This window comes from Anomaloglossus baeobatrachus, chromosome 3, assembly GCF_048569485.1.
Source record: "Anomaloglossus baeobatrachus isolate aAnoBae1 chromosome 3, aAnoBae1.hap1, whole genome shotgun sequence".
Taxonomy (NCBI): Eukaryota; Metazoa; Chordata; class Amphibia; order Anura; family Aromobatidae; genus Anomaloglossus; species Anomaloglossus baeobatrachus.
Genome location: NC_134355.1, coordinates 406,316,013 through 406,336,264, shown reverse-complemented (window position 1 = coordinate 406,336,264; position 20,252 = coordinate 406,316,013). Strand labels below are relative to the sequence as shown.

General features: G+C 46.1%; 1 protein-coding gene across 2 annotated transcripts in view; it reads right to left on the bottom strand.

Moving 5' to 3' along the window:
* The window catches only part of HMGCLL1 (3-hydroxy-3-methylglutaryl-CoA lyase like 1), a 199,066-nt gene that overhangs the window by 159,782 nt on the left and 19,032 nt on the right, over nt 1–20,252 (bottom strand). For both annotated transcript variants that reach the window (XM_075340297.1, XM_075340298.1), the window contains exons 2-3: nt 3,970–4,111; nt 2,031–2,108 (exon numbers count right to left, since the gene is read on the bottom strand). In XM_075340297.1, coding sequence (XP_075196412.1) covers nt 2,031–2,108; nt 3,970–4,107 — 216 coding nt within the window. In that variant the 5' untranslated portion in view covers nt 4,108–4,111. The remainder of the gene's footprint in view (nt 1–2,030; nt 2,109–3,969; nt 4,112–20,252) is intronic.

The window sequence follows — 20,252 nt, the reverse complement described above, 5'->3', positions numbered from 1 at the left end:
AAATTTTCAACACATCTTGCGATATTAATCATTTTCATTTGCTTGCAACTTGTTGCCTTGGAGACCGACCACCTCAGCTAAAAAGTAGAACATGTGCATGGGATATAAGCTCTTTTATATTGCGCTTGTAAGCACAGCTTTAAAACAGATCAGGATCGCTGGAGCGCAAAGTGACCTCCTAATATTCGCCACCTTCACCACAGTGCTTACAAGCTAGACAGCAGTTATTGGTTTCCATGGTAATGAGCTGTAAACAAGAGAAAACAAAAGTGCTAATATCTCCAAAATGGCTGGGATGTTTAATAAGCAATAAATTGCAAAAAAGCTTGCTTTTACAAGCACAATCTGATAATGTCCAACTATGAAGATCGGTATAACCCTTTATCAAATGCTAAAGGCAAATACTTTTTCAATTTCTTCATTATTTTCCATAAAAGAGAACAAAAATTAAAATGTACTGGTAAAAAATATGCTGTGAAATAGATATTTCTTGGATAAACAATACGTATCCGGAGCATATTATCTAAACATTTCCACTTTTACAGTTATTTAAGTGCTAGTTTTGGCCAAAGGAAATCTAAAACGTCAGGTAAAAAAAATTGTCTACTGTGTATCACTAATAGGCTATGGTGCCCAAAGAAACTTTAAACCACCACTCCAGCAATTTTTTTTACCAGTGCCTAAGTTTAAATCTAAGTTCCCTGTCATATATTTCCCTTCCGGCATCTTTAACTTTCACTGATGCCGCTCTGGTCCTGCGGTGCCATCTTGTGGCCGTAGCTTCTGACTGGCCGGAATCAGAAGTTACGTCATAGGCTCTAAAAGCAACTCTATAAGAGCAAGAATGAGGCTGTCATAGACTTGTATTGAATTGTGACCATGTGCTCCATGAAGCACTGGAGCAGTCAGCAGGTCATAACTCACAGAAGACCGACCGGAGCAGTGCTGGAAAAAGATAAAGACAGCGGCAGGTGAGTATAAGACAGGGGACTAAAGGGTACTTTACACGCTGCGATATTGGTACCGATATTGCTAGCAAGCATACCCTCCCCCATCGGTTGTGCGACATGGGCAAATTGCTGCCCGTGGCGCACAACATCGCTTACACCCATCACACGTACTTTCCTGCCTAGCGACGTCGCTGTGACCGGCGAACCGCCTCCTTTCTAAGGGGCGGTTCATTCGGCGTCATAACGACATCATTAAGTGGCCGCCCAATAGCAGAGGAGGGGCGGAGATGAGCGGGCCAAACATCCCGCCCACCTCCTTCCTTCCTCATTGCTGGCGGAACGCAGGTACGGTGAGTTTCCTCATTCCTGCGGTGTCGCACATAGCGATGTGTGCTGCCGCAGGAACGACAAGCAACCTCGCTACTCACCTGTCAACGATTTTTGGTGTTGGAGCGACCTCTCCAATACCAACGACTTTTACCTCTTTTGCGATTGTGTTAGGTCGCTCAGAGGTGTCACACACTGCAATGTCGCTAACGACGCCGGATGTGTGTCACAAACACCGTGACCCTGACGATATATCGTTAGCGATGTCGCAGGTGTAAAGCACCCTTAAGATTTCAAGCACCACGCCAGCGGTGCAATAAAATAAAAATGCTTGAGTGCTGCTTTAGGGGTTGTTTGATAACTAATAGGACAAGAATATCTTAAAAGATATATAGTAGTAGTTACTGTACATGTTTTGCATTAGGGCCCTAGATCTCTAGAGGTTTAAGTTACTCTCCTAGAAGAATCTTTATATCTATGGCCAGCTATAGGGAAGTCCTAATTACTATCCACTATGAGAAATGAATGAGAAAATCATTAGCACATCATTTATTATCCTCTTTATCAAGTAAAAAACATTAAACCAGTTTGAAAATAGCATTAAGTAAAATACCCCCTCCGAATGAAGAAAACTAACCATTCAGCTTCTTGCTTGCTGTAAAAAATGTATCCACTAAATAATTGACTGGATGGGATGAATATTATTTACATTATTTTACATTTCATATTGCTTTCTTTAAATGTATATATTACCTTTTCATTTTGTAAACCATCTCTTGGCCCAACTTCAACTATTTTGACGTATTTCGGAAACCCACTTGTACATGGCTCCTAATAAAATAAATAATAACATTTATTAAATTTAATAAGAAAATATACCCAAATATTTAACAATGTCCATTGTTCCTTCCTGTATGCCTTCTAATATTTTGAGTTTGGCATTAATTCCAATCACCCTGATACTCATGCGTCTCAATTCCCAGCATCAAAAGAAAATAACTAGGGGCTCAGGTGGTAAGGGGGCTCATTTCTACCTCCACAACAGGTGGAATTGTGCATTTTGATGAGTTGTTGGACTTAAAGGGGCCCATATATTGCTTTTGCACAGGGACACTTTTCTGTCTGTGTCCGCCAGTGCGTCAAAGTTTTTATCCTTTTATTATTTTGCTCTCATCATATTATATAGCCCTATATACTTGCAATTGCTCATTTTGACTATCTACTCAGTTAATTCTTCTCTATTCTCTGATCTGCTTAGAACCAGGAAATCTCTTTTCTCTGCATAAGTCATGCCCCTCTTCAACTCCTGACTCAGTCTCTCCATTTCTTCCCTGCCATTGACTTCTGCAGTGATGACTCATGCAGGGAAAACGGACTTCCTGTTTCTACACAACACTTAGTAAAGGATTCAGTTAGTCAGTTTTTAGTCATGTGATGTCATAGACCTAATGGAAAACAGAAGAATTAACTGAGTAAAAAGGAAAAATGAGCAATTGTAGGTACATAGTGCTATATAATATGATGACTGCAATATGTTAATATTATAAAAACGTTTATGGGAGTGCTTCTTTTAGGTTGCCATATCCTACGTGTATAACAGCCATGATCAAAAAAATAAGTACTGTATGTGATTTATGGAAACTATTGTTATAGGTCAATTATACCCCCAAAAAAGTGCAGCTAATCCTTATAATCTCGATGACAAAAGAAAAATAGCATAAGTGTAACCATTAATTACCTATCTTTCTGGCCATTTGATTCCTTATAGGACAAAGAGAAACTGAGTTTAATGTTGAGTTTATAATGTAGGTTATCCAAAATCAAGCTTTTAAAGCTACTATCAGAGAAGATTTTATTTTCAGGATGTGGCTCTTTTGATGGCCGCATCTGGCTCACAGACAAATCTTCCGGTTTATAAGACACACTTTTTTCCCCAAAACTGGGGGAAAAATGGGGGTGTATCTTACAAACTGCATATAGCTTACCGGGGAAGCAGTGGTGGCACAGGGTTGGCGATACTGTGGGCTCATGGGGTATCATGGTGACAGGCGCCATTGATCTGTGGGCTGCTTTGAATCTCCCGCAGTTGACGAGATTGACTTCAATAAAATGACCGCGGAGGCAGCACGTGCGCAGATACTACGCGGCCATTTTCTTGAAGTCGATCTCATCCACTGCAGGAGACTCAAAGCAGCATGCCGGCAGATCAATGGTGCCCTCTGCCATGACACCCCATGAGCCCACAGCAGTATCACCGGCCCTCCACACACTGACCCTCTTGAGCCATGACACCCCACTCTTCCGCACCAGCAGCACCACTTACCATGCCTCCTGGGATCTTCTGAGTCGCTCCACCACTGCCATTCCCCCCCCAGTGAGTTTGGGTCTCATCGAATTACATTTTAAAATATGGGGCGTTCATGGCTCTCTCAGCCAAAAAGGTTCCCGAGCCCTGTTTTAAAGGGTACTCTATTTAAAAATCCTGCACCCACTGGTTCATGTCCCCTTACTATTAAAACACTATCTAATGGAAAGATTTCTCAGGTATCTCAGCTATTAAGAAGCACACATAATATATGTATACACACATGTAGATAAACATATTCCATAAATACAGATACATAAAGAAACAAACCTATGGCAAAAAAACAATATATACTACAAGAAAAAAAATGTGTTTTTTATACTGTACTTGTTCAGAAGTTGTTACATCTCCAATCCAGTTTTGATCTTTTAGAAGATGTTGATAACTTAGACAATGCTTGACTGCAGTTGGGACGTTACCCATCAGCCACAATAAACAGCCAGACAGGCTTGCTTTAATTAACATTTAACTGAAACAAAAGGAAAACAAAATGTAATTTGTACAATTGCTCTGTGTGATTTTCACAACATATTATTTTCTCTTTTTAAGAGATTGTCCATTCTGCACAATCACTACTTTGCAATGAGTTTATTTTCAAACGGCTCTTCTACAAAGTGTTTCATTCTTGAGTGTCTTGGTGAGTCGCTGTTATCTTGTGAAAAGCCTTGAAATAGGAGGTGATTTTTCCTGCAGCAGCACTATGAGGGAAATTAAAGCATCACTGCAGCGGGGTTTTTTTTTCAGTGCTGGAGTGGGGCTTTAACGCTAAACCTCCTGCCCCATCATATACTCACTTTACGTTGGCTTCACCTTTAACCAATTAGACCATCTTGTGGCTGTAACTTCTGACTGGCCAGACGTCAGAAGGTACAGTTAGGTCCATGTATATTTGGACACAGACACAAATTTATTTATTTTTACTTGTTTACTAAAACATATTCAAGTTATAGTTATATAATGGCCATGGACATAAAGTCCTGACTTTTAGCTTTCAATTGAGAGTAGCTGCAAAAATGTGATGAAGGGTTTAGGAGTTTCAACTCCTTTACATGTGCCACCCTGGTTTTAAAGGGTCTGAAAGTAATTGGACAATTGACTCAAAGGCTATTTTATGGGCAGGTGTGGGCAATTCCTTTGTTATTTCATTCTTAATTAAGCATATAAAAAGCCTGGAGTTGACTTGCGGTGTGGTGCTTGCATTTTGACGTTTTTGCTAAGAAGCAAACAAGTGGTCAAAGGAGCTGTCCATGAAGGTGAAACAAGCCATCCTTCATCTGCGAAAACAGAAAAAAAACATCCAAGAAATTGCTACAATATTAAAAGCAGCTAAAGCTACAGTTTGGTACATCTTGAGAAAGAAAGAAAGCAAGCACTGGTGACCTCAACAATGCAAAAAGATCTGGACGCCCATGGAAGACAAGAGTGGTGGATGATGGCAGAATAATTACCATGGTAAAGAGAAACACCTTCACAACACCCAAGCACGTGAACAACACTTTCCAGGATGTAGTCATATCAATATCCAAATCTACCATAAAGAGAAGACTGCATGAGAAAAAATACAGAGGGTTCACTGCACGGTACAAGCCACTCATAAGCCTCAAGAATAAAAAGGTTAGACTGAACTTTACAAAAAAACCTTAAAAGCCCCGCACAGTTCTGTAAGAACAATCTTTGACCAGATGAAACCAAGATCAACCTCTACCAGAATGATGGAATGCAAAAAGTATGGTGAAGGCATGCTACAGCTCATGATCCAAAGCATACCACATTATCTGTAACACATGGCAGATTCAGTGTGATGGCTGGGCATGCATGGCTGCCAGTGACACTGGATCCCTAGAGTTTATTGATGAGGTGACACAGGACAGAAGCAGCCGGATGAATTCTGGGGTTTTCAGAGACATACGAGACATAGATTAAACTTTAGACAGAAAGGCCCACAAACAAACAGGAACTGAAAACCGCTGCAGTAAAGGCCTGGAGAGCATTAAAAAGGAGAAAACACAACGTCTGGTGATGTCCATGAGATTAAGACTTCAGGCAGTCATTGCCAACAAAGAGTTTTCAATCAAGTATTAGAAATTACCATTTTATTTCTAAATATTTAATTTGTCCATTTACTTTTGGGCCCCTGAAATGAAGGGATTGAGCATAAAAAATGCTTTGGTTCCTTACATTTTTATGCAATCATTTTGTTCAACCCACCGAATTAAAGCTGAAAGTCTTAATTTCAGCTGCATCTGATTTGTTTTGTTCAATATCCATTGTGGTAATGTACAGAACAAAAATGTGAAAAATGTCTCTGTCTTAATATATATGGACCGAACTGTACATCACACGCTCTTAATGCATCTCTATGAGAGCCAGAAGGAGGCTCTCCTCAGGGCCGGTGTAAAGGGGAAAGAAATTGGGCAGTTACCTAGCGCCCCATGCACAAAGGGGTCCCCTTGCTTCTGTTGGCCCTACATGCATTGTGCGGAGGGTGAACATTAGTGTTACCTACATCCGCTGCAGGGGCGGACACATCATTAGTACAGCCACACGGGGGCACATTTGTGCCTCCAAAGTGGGTGGAATTGTGTATTTTGATGAGTTATTAGACTGAAAAGAGCCCATAGACAATTCTTGCACAGGGGCCCTCTTCTCTCGGTGTCCGCCCGTGATCTTCTGTAGTCCTGTTGCGTCTCTCTCCCAGCAATGTCTGGTCAGAAGTTGCCCTCCTCATATTGACTGACCCTCAAAGATTGTCCTAGGATCTGAACAAACAGGACCTGGCAAGTATAAAGTATATCTATTTATATACACACTATATACTGCATATGTACGTGTGTGTGTGTATATATATGTATATATATATATATATATATAATATATATATATATATATATACAGCCATATGAAATAGTTTGGGCACCCCTATTAATGTTAACCTTTTTTCTTTATAACAATTTGGGTTTTTGCAACAGCTATTTCAGTTTCATATATCTAATAACTGATGGACTCAGTAATATTTCTGGATTGAAATGAGGTTTATTGTACTAACAGAAAATGTACAATCTGCATTTAAACAAAATTTGACCGGTGCAAAAGTATGGGCACCCTTATCAATTTCTTCATTTGAACACTCCTAACTACTTTTTACTGACTTACTAAACCACTAAATTGGTTTTGTAACCTCATTGAGCTTTGAACTTCATAGGCAGGTGTATCCAATCATGAGAAAAGGTATTTAAGGTGGCCACTTGCAAGTTGTTCTCCTATTTGAATCTCCTATGAAGTGTGGCATCATGGGCTCCTCAAAACAACTCTTAAATGATCTGAAAACAAAGATTATTTGTCACGCTCCCCGGGTCCCGACGTCGTTTCTCACTCACCGCTCCGGTCCCCGGGTCCCCTGCCTCCAGCCACACGTCCTCCTCGGCACCGCTCCCTGCTCTGGCCTCCGGCACCCGGGCGTCACGCATGTGCATTAGGGTGCGCGCGCGGTCACTGACTTCCTCTTAAAGGCCCTGCACTCCCTAAACAGGATATTACATCAGTCAGGGTCAGGTATATTAGGAGCTCCCTGCCTGGAGGGCGTCGCCTGTTCGTCAAGTTCTGCAAGCTAGGAGTCCAGGTCCCCATGTGCCTTGCCTGTGCTAACTCTGTCTCTTTCGTAGAGTCTGCTCTGCCTCCGTAACCGGCTCCTGAATCCGGGTTTGCCTAGAGGTCCTCCGGTGTCCGTCAGCGGGGAATCCCACCACCGTTATATCTGCCTGTGCCTGTCTGTGATCCCCGGCTCCACCCGGCTGTCTCCCCGTCACATCCAGCTAACCCGGATCCCGTCTGAGCTTCCTAACCAGCACCCGTACCGGACTCCCTTAATTGTCTCCAAGAACTCTGTGGTTCTAAAGACTCCGTTCTTCCCGTTCCCTGAGGGACGCTATCCCGGTCCCGCTAGTACTCCGGCTACCGTGTACCTAGGCCCTCTGGTGGGGTGACCGGACAGTCCCTGTATAGGGGTTAGCTCCAGGTTGCCTCACTGGGGGAGTCTGGTGCACGGCCCAGAGGATCCACCATCACCCGGACCTAACAGAACGAACAGGCCATGGATCCCGCCGAAGCACTAGCATCCCAACTGGCCGGATTGCAGCAGGAGCTGGTACGTCAGCGAGAGACCCAATCCCGTATGTTGGCCTTCATGACGTCAGTGGACACCCGCCTGAACACACTGCAATCCACAGCCACGTCCCTGTCCACTTCCGCCACATCCACGGCTTCCATAGGGACTACTTCTGCGACCTCGCAACTGAGACTAGCCTCTCCGCCTCGATTTGCCGGGGACCCCAAGAACTGCCGTGGGTTCTTGAACCAGTGCTCGCTGCACTTCAAACTGCTCCCACATCTCTTCGCTTCCGACCAAGCTGAGGTTGCCTTCGTCATGTCTCATCTGGAGGGTGAAGCACTGGCATGGATGAACCCCTTGTGGGAGAGGGAAGATCCAGTAACCACCAACATCCAGGACTTCCTGCACACCTTCCGCACCACGTTCGATGAACCCGGACGTGCTTCTTCATCCGCCTCATCCCTCCTCAGGCTACGCCAAGGAACTTTGACAGTTGGTCAGTATGCCATCCGGTTCCGCATGCTGGCATCTGAGTTGGGGTGGAACAATGAAGCCTTGACTGCCGCCTTCTGGGAGGGGCTTACCGGTCGTATCAAGGACGAGCTGGCCGGTCGAGACGTCCCCTCCACCTTGGACTCCGTGATCGCCCTCGCAACCCGGATAGACCTCCGCTTTCAAGAAAGGTCTAAGGAAATGTCCCGCGAGCGGCGCCCTGTAAGGCACTCCGCTTCTCCACAGAAGCCTATCCTCTCCTCATCCGGGCTCTCTGGCTCCTCCATCCATGAGCCCATGGAGTCCATGCAAGTGGACCGGCTACGGTCCTCCGAGCAGCGTCGAGCGGAACGAGCCGCCAAGGGTCTCTGCTTCTATTGTGGAGATGGCGCACACCAGGTGCGTGCCTGCCCAGCGAAACCGGGAAACTCCAAAGCCTAGGGTTGGTAGGAGAGGCCACCCTAGGTACTGGGAAGCTCTCTGACCCAGTGACATGGACTGTACAGGTGACAACAGGAGAAACCCGCTTCACGGCAGAGGCATATCTTGACTCCGGGGCAGCGGGTAACTTCATCCACCAGGCCACAGTTGACAAGTACCAGTTACCTGTCACCCCGCTGCAGACACCGCTTGTGATAGCCTCTGTGGATAGGAAACCCCTCTCTGATTCCGTCCTGTTCGTCACTAAACCTGTGAAACTGCGTATCGGTGCGCTACACACCGAAGAAATCGCCTTCTATGTTCTACCACGTATGTCTCATCCGCTTCTGCTGGGTTTACCCTGGTTACGGGTACATGAACCTACGGTCAGCTGGCGTACTGGAGAAATCATCCGCTGGGGCCCGTCTTGTCATGAGAACTGCCTCCAGTCAGTCCAGCCCGTCCGTCGTCCTCCGGCCTCGGACTCCTTACCTGGTCTTCCTCCAGCCTATTGGTCCTTCGCGGATGTGTTCGATAAAAAGGAGTCGGAGGTATTGCCTCCACATCGACCCTACGACTGTGCCATTGACCTTCTGCCGGGAACCACACCCCCTCGGGGACGGATATACCCTTTGTCCCCTGCTGAGACCCGGGCCATGTCTGAATACATCATCGAGAACCTGGCATGGGGGTTCATTCGCAGGTCCTCATCCCCGGCTGGTGCGGGCTTCTTCTTCGTCAAGAAAAAAGAAGGCGACCTACGGCCCTGTATCGATTACCGGGGACTAAACCAGATCACAGTGAAAAACAAATACCCCCTGCCTCTCATCCCTGAACTCTTCGATCGGCTCCGGGGAGCCCGTATATTCACCAAATTGGATCTCCGTGGGGCTTACAACCTGGTTCGCATACGCTCCGGGGACGAGTGGAAGACCGCCTTCAACACCCGGGACGGGCACTATGAATATTGCGTGATGCCCTTCGGCCTTTGTAATGCTCCGGCAGTCTTCCAGGAGCTGGTGAATGACGTGTTCAGGGACCTCCTCTATGTCTGTGTAGTCGTATACCTGGACGACATCTTAATCTACTCCCCAGACCTACGTACCCACAGAGAGCACGTGCAAATCGTGCTACAGAGGCTGAGGAAGAATCGCTTATACGCCAAACACGAGAAGTGTGTCTTCGAACAATCATCTCTCCCCTTTTTGGGCTATGTAATATCGGACACCGGACTGCAGATGGATCCCGGGAAGGTCTCTGCTATCCTCGACTGGCCTCCTCCTTCGGGACTAAAAGCCATCCAACGTTTCCTCGGTTTTGCTAACTACTATCGCCAGTTCGTCCCTTACTTCTCGACCCTAACTGCTCCGCTCTCCGCCCTGACCAAGAAGGGGGCCAATCCGAAGGCTTGGACACCCGAGGCTGAAGCCGCCTTCTGCTCTCTGAAGCGGTCCTTTGCTTCTTCTCCCGCCCTTCACCGTCCTGAGTTAAACCGCCAATTCACCCTGGAGGTTGACGCCTCCTCTGCAGGGGCAGGAGCCGTACTTATGCAGAAATCCGCCACCGGGAAGATGGTCACCTGCGGCTTCTTCTCCAAGGTCTTCTCAGCCCCAGAACGCAATTATACCATTGGTGATCAAGAGCTCCTGGCCGTTAAGATGGCGTTGGAGGAATGGCGATATCTCCTAGAGGGAGCGGTTTACCCGGTGATCATCTATACTGACCACAAAAACCTGGAGTATATACGCTCCGCTCAAAGGCTGAATCCACGCCAAGCACGTTGGTCTCTCTTCTTCGCCAGGTTTGATTTTCAGCTACACTATAGGCCTGCAGACAGGAACGTACGGGCAGATGCCCTGTCTCGGTCCTTTGTTCCGGTAGACCAAGAGGAGGAGCCAAGCCAGCCCATCATCTGTCCTAGCAAAGTCATCCCGGTGGCTCCCGTCTCCCTGGCACAGATTCCTCCTGGGAAGACGTACGTCACGGAGACCGACCGACTCAAGGTCCTCCAATGGGGACACTCCTCGAAAATGGCCGGACACGCCGGCCAGAAGAAAACCTGGGGCGTCATCGCCCGTCACTATTGGTGGCCGTCTCTTCGTACGGATGTCACCGCCTTCGTCTCTGCATGTTCCTCCTGTGCCCGGAACAAGACGCCTAAGCACCTGCCCTTTGGTCCTCTTCTCCCTCTGCCGACTCCTTCCATTCCATGGCAACACATAGCCATGGACTTTGTCACAGACTTGCCCTTGTCCTCCGGTCATACGGTCATCTGGGTCGTGGTGGACCGATTCTCAAAAATGGCTCATTTTGTTCCTATGGCCGGATTGCCCTCTGCTCAAGAGCTTGCGGACGCCTTCATACAGCACATCTTCCGGCTGCATGGCTTTCCTGCCCATATCGTGTCTGACAGAGGAACCCAATTCACCTCACGCTTCTGGAGGGCTCTCTGTGAACACCTGGGGGTGTCTCTGGACTTTTCCTCTGCCTACCACCCTCAGTCAAACGGACAAGTGGAACGAGTCAACCAGATCATGACCACCTTCCTTCGTCACTACGTCAATGTCCACCAGGACAACTGGTCCACGCTCCTTCCTTGGGCTGAATTCTCTCATAACCACCAGGTCAGCGAATCCACCTCCAGTTCTCCCTTCCATGTTGTCTATGGTCTTCAGCCTTCTGTGCCGTTACCAGTCTCTCCAGCTTCCGATGAACCTGCAGCAGATGCCCTGGCCAAAGACTTCTCCGCTATATGGGCCTCAGTCAAGACCTCCCTGGGACATGCTGCTGCACGAATGAAGAAACATGCGGACAAGAGACGTCTTGATCCTCCTTGCTTCTCTCCTGGGGACTTGGTCTGGCTTGCCTCCAAGTAGGTCCGACTCAAGATTCCTTCGTACAAGCTGGGTCCGCGGTACATCGGTCCCCTCAAGATCCTCAGGAAGATCAACGAGGTGTCCTACAAGTTGCAGCTACCGCCCTCCATGCGGATACCCAACTCCTTCCATGTGTCCTTGCTGAAACCTGTTGTCCTCGGTCCCTTCTCCTCTGATGCCTGTCCTCCTCCTCCCATAGCCGATGATATCTATGCGGTAAGAGATATCGTGGCCATGAAGACCGTTAGGGGACGGCAGTACTTCCTGGTCGATTGGGCAGGTTATGGTCCCGAGGATAGGTCCTGGGAACCCCGGGAGAATGTGGGTACTCCTCTGATTTGTGCCTTTCTGTCCCGGTTGCGGGGAGGGGGGCCTGGGGGGGGTACTGTCACGCTCCCTGGGTCCCGACGTCGTTTCTCACTCACCGCTCCGGTCCCCGGGTCCCCTGCCTCCAGCCACACGTCCTCCTCGGCACCGCTCCCTGCTCTGGCCTCCGGCACCCGGGCGTCACGCATGTGCATTAGGGCGCGCGCGCGGTCACTGACTTCCTCTTAAAGGCCCTGCACTCCCTAAACAGGATATTACATCAGTCAGGGTCAGGTATATTAGGAGCTCCCTGCCTGGAGGGCGTCGCCTGTTCGTCAAGTTCTGCAAGCTAGGAGTCCAGGTCCCCATGTGCCTTGCCTGTGCTAACTCTGTCTCTTTCATAGAGTCTGCTCTGCCTCCGTAACCGGCTCCTGAATCCGGGTTTGCCTAGAGGTCCTCCGGTGTCCGTCAGCGGGGAATCCCACCACCGTTACATTTGCCTGTGCCTGTCTGTGATCCCCGGCTTCACCCGGCTGCCTCCCTGTCACATCCAGCTAACCCGGATCCCGTCTGAGCTTCCTAACCAGCACCCGTACCGAACTCCCTTAATTGTCTCCAAGAACTCTGTGGTTCTAAAGACTCCGTTCTTCCCGTTCCCTGAGGGACGCTATCCCGGTCCCGCTAGTATTCCGGCCACCCTAACCCGGTCCTGACGGCTGATTCCCCAGGAAGTCTCCCAGTGACTGTCTGCTGAGGATCCCACCATCTCCCATCAGCCTGTACACGTCACCGATCCCCGACTTCACCTGGTAAACATCAGTCTGCACGTCTCGCTGGACCCGGACACTGTCTGCTGTTCCTACCCGGCACCTGAATCTGGTTCCAGTCATCCGTCCTGCCTACGGTGCCTGTTGGACATTCCTGTACAGATCCCTGAAGGATTCTTATCAAGTACCCATAGTGTTCCGGCTACCGTGCATCTAGGCCCTCTGGTGGAGTGACCGGACAGTCCCTGTATAGGTGTTAGCTCCAGGTTGCCTCACTGGGGGAGTCTGGTGCACGGCCCAGAGGATCCACCATCACCCGGACCTAACATTATTCAACATAGTTGTTAAGGGGAAGGATACAAAAAGTTGTCTCAGAGATTTAAACTGTCAGTTTCCAGTGTGAGGAACATAATAAGGAAATGGAAGAACACAGGTACAGTTCTTGTTAAGCCCAGAAGTGGCAGGCCAAGAAATATATCAGAAACGCAGAGAAGAATGGTGAGAACAGTCAAGGACAATCCACAGACCCCCTCCAAAGACCTGCAGCATCATCTTGCTGCAGATGGTGTCAATGTGCATCGGTCAACAATACAGCGCACTTTGCACAAGGAGAAGCTGTATGGGAGAGTGATGCGAAAGAAGCCATTTCTGCAAGCACGCCACAAACAGAGTCGCCTGAGGTATGCAACAGCACATTTGGACAAGCCAGTTACATTTTGGAAGAAGGTCGTGTGGACTGATGAAACAAAGATTGAGTTGTTTGGTCATACATAAAGGCGTTATCCATGGAGGCAAAAAAACACGGCATTCAAAGAAAAGCACTTGCTACCCACAGTAAAATTTGCTGGAGGTTCCATCATGCTTTGGGGCTGTGTGGCCAATGCCGGCACCGGGAATCTTGTTAAAGTTGAGGGTCGCATGGATTCAACTCAGTATCAGCAGATTCTTGACAATAATGTGCAAGAATCAGTGATGAAGTTGAAGTTACCCTGGGGATGGATATTTTAGCAAGACAATGATCCAAAACACCGCTACAAATCTACTCAGGCATTCATGCAGAGGAACAATTACACTGTTCTGGAATGGCCATCCCAGTCCTGAATATCATTGAACATCTGTGGGATGATTTGAAGCGTGCTGTTGATGCTCGGCGACCATCAAACTTAACCGAACTGGAATTGTTTTGTAAACAGGAATGGTCAAATATACCTTCATCCAGGATTCAGGAACTCATTAAAAGCTACAGGAAGCGAATAGAGGCTGTTATTTTTGCAAAAGGGGGTCTACAAAATATTAATGTCACTTTTATGTTGAGGTGCCCATACTTTTGCACCGGTCAAATTTTGTTTAACCCCTTCACGACCTTGGATGGATCTATCCGTCCAGGATCGTGTCCCGTTAAGCCCCGCCCCCTGCCGCGGGCAGGCGGCGTGGATCGGCACACATATCAGCTGTTTTCAACAGCTGACATGTGTGCCTCCTAGCCGCGGGTGGAATCGCTTCCACCCGCGGCCATTAACCCCTTAAATCTTGCTGCCAAAGTCTGGCAGCAAGATTTAAATGCGCGCGGCCATGTTTGTTACTTACCGCCACCCCCACCGGAAGTCACGTGTGTTATTACGTGACTATCGGTGGTTGCCATCGTAGCACAGGGTCATGTGATGACGCCTGCTGCTATGATGTTTCACTTTCGTTTTCCCTCGGCCGAGAGCAGAGGGAAAACCAAAGTGACTGAATCTGCTGTTTACAGCGGTATAGCTGTGATCAGCAGATAGCGATCAGCGATCGGATTGCTGATTGCTATAGCCCCCTAGGGGAACTAGTAAAATAAAAAAAAAAAGTAAAAAAAAAAAGTTTTAGAAAATAAAAAAAAAAACAAAAAACCTAAAAGTTCAAATCACCCCCCTTTCCCCCCATTGAAAATTAAAGGGTTAAAAAATAAATAAATATACACATATTTGGTATCGCCGCGTTCAGAAATGCCCGATCTATCAAAATATAAAATAAATTAATCCGATTGATAATCGGCGTAGTGGCAAAAAAATTCCAAACGCCAAAATTACGTTTTTTGGTCGCCGCAAGTTTTACGCAAAATGCAATAGCAGGCGATCAAAACGTAGCATCTGCGCAAAAATGGTACCAATATAAACGTCAGCTCGAGACGCAAAAAATAAGCCATCACTGAGCCATAGATCCTAAAAAATAAGAATGCTACGTGTTTCGGAAAATGGCGCAAAACGTGCGCCACTTTTATTGGACAAACTTGTGAATTTTTTTTACCCCCTTATATACAAGTAAACCTATACATGTTTGGTGTCTACAAACTCGCACCGACCTGAGGCATCACATAGATATATCAGTTTTATCATAAAGTGAACACGGTGAATAAAATATCCCAAAAACTATTGTATAATCCCACTTTTTTTGCAATTTTTCCGCACTTGGAATTTTTTTGCTGTTTTCCAGTACACTATATGGTAAAACTTATGATTTCATTTAAAAGTACAACTCGTCCCGCAAAAAACAAGCCCTCATATGGCAAGATTGACGGAATAATATAAAAGTTACGGCTCTCTGAAGAAAAGGAGCAAAAAACAAAAACGCAAAAACTGAAAGTGCCCGGGGGCTGAAGGGGTTAAATGCGGATTGCACATTTTCTGTTAGTACAATAAACCTCACTTCAATCCAGAAATATTACTGAGTCCATCAGTTATTAGATATATGAAACCGAGATAGCTGTTGCAAAAACCCAAATTGGTATGAAGAAAAAAGGTTAATATTAATAGGGGTGCCCAAACTTTACTGTGTATATATATATATATATATATATATATATATATATATATATATAATATAATATATATATATATATATATATATATATATATATATATATATATATATATATATATATATATTATATATATATATATATATATATATATATATATATATATAATATATATAAAAATATATATATATATAATATATATATATATAGTACAGACCAACACTTTCTTATCTCTAGAACAACTGTTAAAAGGAGACTTTGTGCAGCAGGCCTTCATGGTAAAATAGCTGCTAGGAAACCACTGCTAAGGACAGGCAACAAGCAGAAGAGACTTGTTTGGGCTAAAGAACACAAGGAATGTAAATTAGACAAGTGGAAATCTGTGCTTTGGTCTGATGAGTCCAAATTTGAGATCTTTGGATCCAACCACCGTGTCTTTGTAGAAAAGGTGAACGGATGGACTTTACATGGCTGGTTCCCACCTTGACGCATGGAGGAGGAGGTGTGATGGTGTGGGGGTGCTTTGCTGGTGACACTGTTGGGGATTTATTCAAAATTGAAGGCATACAGAACCAGCATGACTACCACAGCATCTTGCAGCGGCATGCTATTCCATCCGGTTTGCGTTTAATTAGACCATCATTTATTTTTCAACAGGACAATGACCCCAAACACACCTCCAGGCTGTGTTAGGCCTATTTGACTAAGAAGGAGAGTGATGGGGTGCTACGCCAGATGACCTGGTCTCCACAGTCACCAAACCTGAACCCAATCGAGATGCTTTGGGGTGAGCTGGACCGCAGAGTGAAGGCAAAAGGACCAACAAGTGCTAAGCATCTCTGGGAACCCCTTCAATACGGTTGGAAAACCATTTCCGGTGGCTACCTCTTGAAGGTCATCAAGAGAATGCCAAGAGTGTGCAAGGTAGTAATGAAAGCAAAAGGTGGCTTCTTTGAAGAACCTAGAATTTAAGACACATATTTTCAGTTGTTTCACACTTTTTTAAGTATTTCATTCCACGTGTTTTAATTCATAGTTTTGATGCCTTCAATGTGAATCTACAATTTTCAGAGTCCTGAAAATAAAGAAAACTCTTTGAATGAGAAGGTGTGTCCAAACTTTTGGTCTGTACTGTATATATACTTATATGTGTTTGTACATACAGTTAAAACCAGAAGTTTACATACACTATCTAAAAAGACACATATGAATGTTTTTCTCACTCTGACATGAAATTAGGAATTCCTGTTCCATTCCCGTTTTAGGTCAATTAGGTTTACCAAAATTATTTCTATTTGCCAAATGCCAGAATAATAAGAGAGAGAGAAAATGTTTTTAGGCATTAGGCATTTTTATTACTTTCTGCAAAGTCAAAAGTTTACATACACTAAAGGCTGCTTTACACGCAGCGACATCGCTAGCGATGTCGCTAGCGATAGCACCCACCCCCGTCGTTCGTGCATCACGGGCAAATCGCTGCCTGTGGCGAACAATATCGCAGGTACGCGTCACACGAACTTACCTTCCAAACTACGTTGCTGTGGCCGGCGAACAACCTCTTTTTTAAGGGGGCGATTCGTGCGACGTCACAGCGACGTCACACAGCGAGCCACCAATAAAAGCGGAGCGGCGGAGAGCAGCCGCATGAACGTCACTCCCACCTCGTTGCCGGAGGACGCAGGAACACTGTTGTTCGTTGATCTCGGTGTGTCACACGTAGCGATGTGTGCTACCTCAGGAACGACAAACAACTTGCGTCCCAAACGAGCAACGATATTTTGAAAATGAACGACGTTTCAACAACCAACGATTTGTATTTGGGATCGTTAACGGTCGCACTTAAGTGTCACATGCAACGACGTCGCTAACGAGGCTGGATGTGTGTCACAAATTCCGTGACCCCAGCGATATCTCGTTAGCGATGTTGTTGCGTGTAACGGGGCCTTAAGAGTACTTTGTCTTTAAACAATATGGGACAGCCCATATGATGATATCATGTCTTTGGAAGCTTCTGATAGGTTTATTTGACAACATCTGAGTTAATTAGATACACATATATGGATGTATTTTAATGCACAACAGAAAAACACTGCTACATTGTGTAGCATCATAAAGAAAGTCAAAAGATTTAAGCCAAGATCTCAGGATGAGAATTGTGGACTTGCACAAGTCTGGTTCATCCTTGGGTGCAATTTCCAGACACCTGAAGGTGCCTCATTCATCTATATAAACAATTATAGGCAAGCACATACAAGATGGGAATGTCCAGCCATCATACCGTTCAGGAAGGAGACAGGTTCTGTGTACCAGAGATGAATGTGCTCTGGTCAGACATGTGCATATCAACCCAAGAACAAAGGCAAAAGACCCTGTGAAGATGCTGGCAGAAGCTGGTAAGGTTGTGTCATTATCCACAATGAAAAGAGTACTGTATCACCATGGAATGAAAGGCCACTCTCCCAGAAAAAAGCCATTACACCAAAAGAAACATAAAAAGCAAGATTAATGTTAGCAAATGCACACAAGAACAAAGACATTAATTTTTGGAGACATGTCCTGTGGTCTGAAAAGGCAGGTGCAAGCAAGGCGACCTACAAACATGGCTCAGTTACACTAGTTTTGTCATTTGATGTGGGCCAAAATTCCTACCAACTATTGTGAGAAGCTTGTGGAAGGATATCAAAAAGGGTAAGCCAAGTCATACAGATTAAGAGCAATGGTACCAAATACCAATAAAATGTATGTAAACTTTTAACTTTGCAGAAAGTAATAAAAATGCCTTATAACATTCTCTCTCTGATTTATTCTGGCATTTGGCAAATAATAAATCATTTTGGTAATCTTATATGAACTAAAATGGGAAAGGTTTATTCTGATTTCATGTCAGATAGTGAGGAAAACATGCATATATGTCTTTTTAGATAGTGTATGTAAAACATCTTGTTTCAACTGTATGCCGCATACAGTATGTGAGTCTGTATATGTGTATATATTATGTATCTGTGAACATATATAGTATATATAATATACTAGCTGTTTGCAGCTAGCTAACGCTCGGCACGCCCATTATGATTATTATGATCAGCTCCTCAGTGTATGCAGGACTCTGCTGTGGGTATACAGGTCTCCTCCAAGGGTATACAGCTTTCCCCCAAGGGTATACAGCTTTCCTCCCCCAAAAGGTATATAGCTCCCCTGCCTCAAGGGTATAAAGCTTCCCTCCCCCCAAGGGTATAGAGCTCTCCTCCCCAAGGGTATACAGCTCTCCTCCCCAGGGGTATGTAGCTCTCCTCCCCAAGGGTATACAGCTTATCTCCCTGGTATATAGCACCCGCCCGAAGGTATACAGCTCTCATTCTCAAGGGTATACAGCTTACCTCCCTGGTATATAGCTCCTGGAAAGGTATACAGCTGTCCTTCCCTCAAAGGGTATACAGCTGTTCTTTCAATGGTATACAGATCCCCTCCTCCCAACGGTATACAGCTTCCCTCCCTCCAAGGGTATACAGCTTTCCCCCAAGGGTATACAGCTCCCCTCCCCCAAGGGTATACATACAGCTCTCCTCACCAAGGGTATCCAGCTCTCCCCCCAAGGGTATACAGCTCTCTCCCCCCAAAGGTATACAGCTCACCTCCCTGTTATATATCTCCCCCAAATGTATACAGCTGTCCCCCTGAAGGGTATAGAGCTCTCCTCCCCCCAAGGGTATACAGCTCTTCTCCTCAAGGGTATATAGCTCTCCTCCCAAAAGTATACAGCTCAACTCCCTAATATACAGATCTCCCTTCAAGGGTATACAGCTCTCCCCCCAAAGGTATACACCTCCCCTACCCCCCAATGGTATACAGCTGTCCTTCCCCCAAAGGGTATACAGCTCCCCCAAGGGTATACAGCCCACCGAACTGTATACAGCTAGCTGTATACAGCTGGGGTGTAAGGGTTAATCACCGTGGCACTACACTGCAGAGTTGAATATTGGCGGGTTTCTCAGCGGGTTGGGGGTGTAAGGGTTAATCACCGTTGCACTACACTGCAGCCTTGAATATTGGGTTTCCCGGCGGGCTGGCAGTGTAAGGATTAATCATTGTGACAGGTTAATCACCGTGACACTACACTGCACATGAAGAGGAGGAGTCAGGGGTCACATGATCAGTTCCTCAGCGTATGCAGGACTCTGCTGTGCTGGTTGTCATGCTGCTGGATGAGGTGAAGTTTATGTGGGAGGTAAGGAGGGATTTAGAGTGTGGATGTAGCAGAGCTGTGTGGGTAATGTGTGGGGGGGCGGAGCCACATATGGTAACGTGCGGGGGGCGAAGCCATGTGTGTATTGTGCGGGGGGGCAGAGCCGCATGTGGTAATGTGTGGGGGGGGCAGAGCTGCGTGTGTAATGTGCGGGAGGGCGGAGCCACATGTGGTAATGTCCGGGGGGCGAAGCCATGTGTGTAATGTTCAGGGGCGGAGCCACGTGGGTAATGTGTAGGGGGGCGGAGCTGCATGTGGTCACATGCGGGGTGGCGGGATTAGCAAACAACCATGAGTAATCACAACGGCCCTTAAGATATTATATATATATACTAGCTGTACTACCCAGCTTCGCCCGGGTTAATAACTGCTGTTAACAAAATAGAATGTATTAACATTCCCGGGATAGAATGTATAAATAGAATATATTAACGCCTGGGATAGTAACTGTCTCTCTGTTTCTCTCCCATTCTCTGTCTGTCTCCCCCTCTGTATATATCTCTCTGTCTCTCTATCTTTGTCTGTCTGTCTCTTTCCCTGTCTGTCTCTGACTGTCTCTGTCTCTTTTTTCGTCTGTCTCAATCTCTTTCCCTGTCTGTCTGTCTAT